The sequence below is a fragment of the Nothoprocta perdicaria genome, unplaced genomic scaffold (genome assembly GCF_003342845.1).
Source record: "Nothoprocta perdicaria isolate Ctin4 unplaced genomic scaffold, notPer1 scaffold_790, whole genome shotgun sequence".
NCBI lineage: Eukaryota > Metazoa > Chordata > Aves > Tinamiformes > Tinamidae > Nothoprocta > Nothoprocta perdicaria.
Window position 1 is genome coordinate 3,994 of NW_020456077.1, and position 7,762 is coordinate 11,755.

Genomic DNA, 7,762 nt, shown 5'->3' on the forward strand with positions numbered 1-7,762 from the left:
AATCCGCTTCCCTAAGAGCCATGAACAGCCCCGGAGCGATGCCGGGAAGAGCGGAGCACGGGAGCGAGCCCCGCTGCTGCTCCCACGGCACATCCCAAAGCGGGGGGACATATGGAAACGTATAGAAATGAGCCCCGGGAAGGAGGAACCGCCCCGGCAGAGCAGGGAATTTAAGGAATTGCTGCCCGGGGTGGGAGCCGCTCGGCTCTCCTGCCCCTCCGCAGGTTTTGTGCGGGGAAGGGCTCCGATCCGCTGCTTCCATACGGACGCACCGGTCTATGGGCTCCTAGGGCACGTAAAATTTGCTGCAATTTTCCCAGTTTCAAACGTATGATGGRGAGGCGGCTCCTGCTCCACGAGCAGCCCCAGCGAGGACGGCGGCACCTCGCGCCGTCCCTCCTTCCCACAGAGCCGAGCACGGGGCGCTCGCTCGGGCTTAAATCGGCTTTTTTTGCTTGGTTTCCTTCCAAAAAATCTGTAAAGGGAGAAATTTAAAAAAAAAACCAAAAAAAGAGGAGGGAAAGGAGGAAGGCAGAGGAAGGCAGGCAGCTCTCTACGCCCCCTCTCTCCTTGGTTTTCACCTCTTGAGCGAGAACGAGCAGCACGAAAGGTTAGGAAGGGGGGACGGGGGCTAGCGGCGCTTCTCTGCTCTTCCTTCAAGCGGCTGCGGGACTTCTCCCTCGATGGCAAAGTCCAGAGGAGCCGGGTGTAGGCAGCGGGAGGTCCGGACTGACTGCTGTGTGGTCGCAAGCGCCAAAGAGCGCTCAATTATTTGGGATTTTTTCCTTTTTTTTTTTTTTTTTGGGCGGGGAAGAACAAAATAAAAAAAGGGGCGAGTGTGTGTGAACTGGGTGCTACATGGAGGGAGCTGGGGCTGCTCAGTCGCCAGCTTCGTTCTCCTCCGCCGTTTCTCCCGTGGTGGCGTTCTCTGCGTTCTTAGAGGCCTGTGGAGACAGAGCCACGTTGACCGTTCCGGTGGGGAATGGCCCCAAAACGCGGCCGAGGGGCACGCACGGCCGCAGGTGGGGCTGAGCCCCCCAGAAACCTCCGCCAAAGAGGCCCCTTCTGCACCGAGGAGGGGACAGCCCAAAACGTCACCGCGCAGCATCTGCCGACTGCCAGATACAAGGTGCCCTTAACCCTCACAAAAACACGCCCAAATTACCTTCTTTTTCTTCTTTTTCTGGGTCTTCCGGCTCGCGGAACTTTGTAGAAGCGCCTAGAGGCAGGAAGGAAGCGCCACAAGTCAGGAAATGCCCTCGTTTTGCCATGTAATCATTGGAAGTGCCTTTAAAGCGGAGCAGTCCCCGCGCGCCGCGACGGCCGACGCCGCGGCCTCGCGCCCTGCCGAGGTTTATGAAGCCCTGCGTCCTTTCCGAGCACCCAGAGCTTGTGTTTGAKGCAGAAAAGGAGGGCCCAGCCTGCTATAAAGCCCATTCCTGCTCACAATTAAAATAATTCAACTTACTGTTATTTAAATGGTGTTTTTTTTAAAAGAAACCAACCTTCAGCTCTCCATCCTGCACCTCGAACTCCGACTTGTAGAGCTCTGGTTCGAAGGGGCCGCTGGTTATCCTCATGGGACCGTTGGGCATTAAAAGCACTGTGAATTTGAACTGTGCAACAAACTCTCCTGCAAAGCAGAGCCCGGTGTCACGAGCGAGGCCTCCAGCCCCATCCCGACGCATCCCGCCCGCCAGGCGCTCGGACAGAGGCTCCCAAACGGAAGTTGTTTCGATTCCTGGGCCATTTTCAGAAAAACTCCCGCTAAAAATCATCCCGCGGAAACTTTTAACACGTCCTCCCGGGTACGGATGCGGCGATTCCCTAAGCTGCTTCCAACGCCRCTCTGGAAGCGGCCTGGAGCACTTCACCCCACGGACGCTCTCATCCCGACCCTGCAGCGATTCCCAGAGGGATCCAAAGGGATCCGAGGCCAGCGGGTTTCAGAGGATGACTCCCGCTCCTTGCGGGATGAATCCCAGCACCCTCGAAGCAAAGCCGACTGGACGTTTATTCCCCGGGAGTCACGGCGTGGGAAGCGCAGGAGCRACGGTGCCCGTGCCGCGCCGCCGGCGCTCACCTTCCTTCTCGTAGAGCACGTTGAAGGGCTGCAGCAGCTCGTGCTTGGCGCATTCCACCACCCCCATCCTGGCCTTCTTCTCATCCTCAAACGCCCTGCGGGGAGAAGGAGGCAAAGCCGAGCTCAGAGCCCAGCCTAGCGGCCACCTGCACGGCTCTAAGCKGCCTCTGCCATGAGGACAGATTTCGTTTGCCCGGCTCTATTATTTTGTGGGACAAAGCAGATGGCCAAAGCCATAAACATTAAAGCTCCATTTCCACCTTCAGAGAGTGGAAAAAGGCAAGAAAAGGGAGTTCAAGGCAAAAAAAGGCCTGTCAACGGAGCGTTGCTGCTTTATTGCGAGTGCACGGGACGCAAAAACTGCCTCCCTCTGTCTGCTGAGCGCTGACGCTGCTTTCCTTCCTCCTCCCTTTCACCCCGAGCACCACCAGGCTCCTCCCGAGGAGACTCGCCGGGATTCCTGCCTGAGCCCGTGCCCAGCTCTCCCCACCCATTCCAAGGTCCAAGGGCAGCAAATCCCAAGGGAGAGCAGGGCAGGCCGCCCGCAGCGCCGGGACGGAACAGCTCCGTGGGTTTTGCTGCCTCCGTGGGGTGTCAGCAAAGCGGCCAGGCCTGACCCCGGGGGAGGACGAGGCAGAGCCCGTACCTGAGTGTAAACGGCATCGTGTCAAAGCGCCTCTCCACCTCGCTGAAAAAGGCACGGGAGGTTTTCATCTTCAAGCCGTACTGTTTGGAGGGGTCCCTTTTGTAAATGGTAGTTCTCTGCCCGGCATCCTTTGCCTAAAACACGCAAATAAAGCTGGGATAGGGGACAAGCAGCACGGCCCGGCCACACGAGCCGACTGTGAACGTCCCGGCGGGCGACACCTCTGCACAGCACCCTGTGCTCCGACAGACACCGCCAAGCCTGGCTTTTCGGGGGGAAAAAGCTACACCCGGGGAGATGCAGCAAGACCCGGACAACAGCGGGCACCGGTACCCGCCGCGGGCACCGCGCTGTGCTCATGGCTGGTGGGAAAGGAGCCGCTCGCCGGGCAAGGGCAGCCGAGCAGCGCGGCGCTCACCTTCCCCTCTCCAGTGCTGACGAGGACATCGACGGCGTAAACTTCGTGGACCTCAAATTCTGCTTTTTCGTGGTCCTTCCTGGAGGGGAAAAAATCCAGCGAGTCAAGTGGAAAGACCTGCAAAGGCCCCTGGCACATTTAGCACCGTTTCCTAAGACTTAGGGCCCTGTCCTAGGCAGACCAAGGGTCCTGCTGCCCCCGGTGCAACACAGGACAGTGTCACTATGGCCTCAGAGGGACAGGAGCTGCTGGAACAGACCGACCCTTCCAGCTCAACAGCTCAACATCACCCTGAGGTGCTGCTCACAGTGATCTCCACCCATGCAAGGGGGTCCCGGCAGCTCCCGGGGGACATCCTGAGTGAATCCCGGGGAATTCGCTGCTACAACCAGCACCACTGGGTCATTTTGCTCGCAGCCTGCAAGGCCACGCGCTGTAATTCAGCGACGGAGACTCCTCCGAGGAACAGCACAGAAGCCAAGAGCACAGGCGCCAGCGCGGCGTTTGGGTGCCGGGACTTGCAGCCTTGCTCAGAACAAGCGCCGAACCCAAACCCACGTCCACGAAACAGGAGGGAAAATTGAGGGCTACGGATCTGCCTCGTGGATGGACCTGGATCTGCCAGATCCAACCTCAAGAGGAAGTCACGAAGGCAGCAGCTTTGGCCCAYGGTAAATTCCACCACACTGACAACAGCAGCCCCGGCGCCGTGCTCACTTTTGCTGGTCTGTAGGGTTCTGGATGATGGTTTTCTCTCCGTCGATCACATGCTGCTTCAGCTGGTGCGAGAGCATCCCTGCGGCGACAAGAGAACCGGTCAGCCCCTCGGGGCCGCGCACCAGCCCCGCGGCGACTCGCGCTGCCGGGAGCTCGGCCCCGCGGCGGGGACGGCAAAGCCAAGCGCTCCGGGGGCAGCGCTTCCTTCGGCCGGCCTTGCAAGAGCATTGGGGATCACACTGAACCCCCAGAWCCCGCTCCGGCTTCAGCAACTGCTTCATCTCCCACAAGGAGGAGGGAGCTTGAAGCAGAGCTGCAGGCAGCAGCAGAGCCCTTTTAATCCCGACCTTGCTCAGCAGAGCTCGAGGGTAGGCTAGGACAGACTGGAGGGGAGCCCACCAGTGCGAGCCCAGCACCCTCTATCTGCAAGGCTCTGCATTAACGTCCCTTTTCCCCCAGCTCCTACGCTCGGGGGCGTCACTGATTGCTGGGGTCCAAGCCCCCCATTCCTGGGTGTCCCTGGGGACGCCCAATGCCAAGTTAATGGAAACGCAGAGCTCCTGGGCTGCATTCCATGCGGTGGCCAAGGGAAAGCTGGGAGAACTTCAGTCCCTCGTCCTTCYGTCCTCACCTTGAAATTCAAGCCTGGGAAAAGGAACCCCCAGGCAGCATCCTTAAGGCTGGAAGGGACCTTTAGGGATGATCCAGTCCAAGCCCTGGCACACGCAGTACCGGTAACGGACTGCTTAAATGGACTGATAACCTGTAATGGACTGGTTCGATTGTGGATGAAAGAAGCACCTGACAAGTGTCGCCAGCTCTGACAAAACCTGCGTCAATCGAGCTCAAAATCTCTCGTRGCCTTTCCATCAAAAATCCAGGGGTCTCATTTCTAGGAAGGTCATCCCGGTGCCTTCCTCTCCTGCTATTGGTGTTACCAGGAAGATGCGAGTCAGCTYMACCATTAAACATCCCCAAATTCGGGCAGGGCAGGCTGGGATTTAGCGGGGAGCTGGAGCAGCAGCTGCTCTGAGGCCTCACCTTCGATGGGCGTGCAGTGAAACGAGTGGGCGATTTTGTTCCAGGCGTCTGTCACTTGCGTGTTCTGCAATGAAGAACACAGCAAAATACATTACGGACCCCAAATTCAAGCCAGAAGCACGGCCGCTTTTTATCTCGACTTCGTTCCGAGGGAAAAAAAAAAAAGACTGTTTTAAAAAGAGTAACTCTCAGTTAGAAAACTCAACACCTCCAGAAAAGGGACAGGAACGGTGACAAAAGGGAAGGCCACAGCCGGGGATCGGGAGGGAGGGACGCAAGCGGGAGAGCGCCYGTTTTCGGCAGCGTCTTTGCCATCTCGATCCCGGAACGCGGGGCTCGGAGCCGAGCTCGGCTTCTGCTCCTTCTCTTGCTGGCAGGTCTCACGCAGGGCCCGCCGGCACCTTCTGCGGGTTCGTCCTCCGGAGCGCTCAAACGGACACCCGGCCCCGTTACACCCTGCCGTTCCGGAGCAGATCCCGGTTTTGGTGGGTGGCCAAGGGGGAAGCCGGAGGGATGCATGGAGTTTTCTGCCAGGCACCACTGCGCTGGCAAAGCCCACGCGCTCCTTCCCGCGCGGGATGGGAATCCCGGGATAGCGTCGGGATGCTTCCCGACGTTCCGGGCTCAGCGGCAGCTTGCGGAGGATCCCAGCACGCGGGAGCACCGAGGCGTCGCTCCGCGGGCRGCGTCCCCCAAGGGCTCAGCCGGGGCCGGTGACAAAAGCCACGCGGCGCAGCGGCCCCCACGTTCCCGCACGGCTGGACGAGAGGGCACCGGYTTCCGTTTCCGCACGCCAAGTGACCCCGTGGCAAAGGCGGCGCCGGGGCTGGAGCCCGCGGACCAGCCCCTGGACACGCACGGCTGTCACCGTCACCCACTCACCTGGTTCCCAGGCTTCACCAAGCGCAGGGCGGCCTCGCCACAGAGGTGAGCGGCCTTGATGACATCGGCTTTGCGGCCTGACACCGGCTTTTCCTGCAAGAACAGATGAAAACGGGGTCTTGGAGACTCCACACAGACATTCCTACTCTCTTGTGCAGCCAGAAACACRGACTGGAGAGATTTCAATAAACAGATTGTTTTCCCCCGTTTTCATCCCGGCGGACACAGCCTTAGGAGCACAACCACTGCCAAGAGCAAAGCTGAGAGCCTCCTCCCAAGCCAGACGCCAAATTTACATGTTTTAAGTCGGTCTCAAGAGCAGAGCTTAGTGTCATTTACCGGGTGACTCGACTGGCGCGCTAACCGCAGCGCCGGGGGTGAACGACGCCACTCACACGGCTGGAGCGGGCGCGTCCGGGCGGAAAAACAGGCGGCAGAGCCGGGATTCGGGGCGAGGGAACAAACCCGGCCGGAGGCGGGACAGGGAAGCGGCTCCCGGAGCGGCGCTCGGATCGGGAGCTCGGAGCGGGCAGCAAAACCAGTCTGCCCAGTCCCCCCACGTCACCCTTGCAGGGCGCGTGACGCGCCGCGCTCGCTCCTTCCAACGCGCGGTGCCGCTGCTCGGACAGCGCGCCCGCCTCGGAGAAACGGGCCGCTTCGTCAGCTTTTTGCCACGTTTTTACCACCCKGAGGCTGTTTGCAGCAGCCTCCACTCCGCGGGACCCACCTTTGTGGCGTCGATGACAAAACTGTGGGCTACGTTCGCTATGAAGCCGTCCACGTGGACTCCCAAGTCGCTGCAACACAAAGGGAGTTAATTACAGGTGGGGCCTCCCAACCTGGAAAACCTGCGTGACTTCCAGGAGCATCAGAGGAGTCAGGGACGCTTCGAGGCTTCGCTAATGAGCCCGGCCTAAGTATTTAGCACACTAAGCAGTTCTAACGAGCGAAGCCACGACGCGGACGGCAAAACTCGCGTGAAATGTACCCAAGGTGCTCACATTTTGACCAAGTCTCCGTCTTTGAGGATGTAATCTTGGTCGCTCTTCAAGGGGGAGAAGTGACAGACACAGTTATTTACCGATATACTCGTCGGGAAGGCAATACCTATGAAAGGAAGAAGAGAGATCCCGTGAATCCCAGCCGTCGCTGCGGATTTGTCACCTACAGTTCAGCTTTTTAAACGAAGGGTCCCATTTCCTAAGTTTCTAGCCAAAAAATTCACAAGGAATCCGGCTCCTGCCCTCACCTGCTTTTGCCCAGGCAAGGAATTATCATCAAAGAGCCACCCCCGAGCAAGTGAGACATCAAAAGGGACCTCAAGTCTCCAGAGCACAAAATGAGCACGCGCGGTGACACGTCCGAGTGTCACGCGATTCCCGTGGCAACTACAGGCGAACTACAGGCGAACAGCACGTCTTCCTGACGCAGGGACGCTGTTGGCCAGAGCCCCACGTCAACCCGAACTCCCTGGAAAAGCAACCCGGGAAGCTCAGGCTGATCCGGGGCGCTTATGAACGGGGAAAACGGGACGATTTGGGTCAAAACTGCCCCCTCAGGAGGTAGTTTTGACGGTAAAGGATTTCGTAAAGGATTCTTAAAGGATTCCTTCAGATGTTGGGCACAAAATTGTGCTTTTTCACGCCCTCGTGGCCACGAGGGACAACCGCCGCGCCGAGGACGTTTCTCACCTTTCTTCATTTCTTTCTCCTTCTTGAAAATCTTGCCGGTCTCCTCCATGATCATGGCATCGCCCTTCTCGCACAGGCAGAGCACCGACGCGCCGCAGGCGGCCGCGTCCACCACCGCACGCAGGACCCCTGCAACGGAGCGCGAGGGCGTCAACGAGAACCCCCCAAAAACCACCCCACGCACCCCAAAACCACCCCGAGCACCCCAAAAACCACCTCAAACACCCCAAAACCACCCCAAAACCACCTCAAACACCCCAAAGCCACCCCAAAACCACCCCAAA

The 7,762-nt window shown here is 59.0% G+C and overlaps 1 protein-coding gene across 1 annotated transcript in view; it reads right to left on the reverse strand.

Moving 5' to 3' along the window:
• Positions 1 to 565: 565 nt before the first annotated feature.
• Positions 566 to 7,762, reverse strand: part of PA2G4 (proliferation-associated 2G4) — an 11,128-nt gene continuing 3,931 nt past the window's right edge. Inside the window, exons 2-13 of the mRNA XM_026051702.1 lie at positions 7,479 to 7,694; positions 6,789 to 6,894; positions 6,515 to 6,584; positions 5,788 to 5,880; positions 4,906 to 4,969; positions 3,865 to 3,943; positions 3,148 to 3,226; positions 2,730 to 2,863; positions 2,084 to 2,178; positions 1,506 to 1,633; positions 1,166 to 1,219; positions 566 to 944 (exon numbers count right to left, since the gene is read on the reverse strand). Coding sequence (XP_025907487.1) covers positions 879 to 944; positions 1,166 to 1,219; positions 1,506 to 1,633; positions 2,084 to 2,178; positions 2,730 to 2,863; positions 3,148 to 3,226; positions 3,865 to 3,943; positions 4,906 to 4,969; positions 5,788 to 5,880; positions 6,515 to 6,584; positions 6,789 to 6,894; positions 7,479 to 7,694 — 1,184 coding nt within the window. The 3' untranslated portion in view covers positions 566 to 878. The remainder of the gene's footprint in view (positions 945 to 1,165; positions 1,220 to 1,505; positions 1,634 to 2,083; positions 2,179 to 2,729; positions 2,864 to 3,147; positions 3,227 to 3,864; positions 3,944 to 4,905; positions 4,970 to 5,787; positions 5,881 to 6,514; positions 6,585 to 6,788; positions 6,895 to 7,478; positions 7,695 to 7,762) is intronic.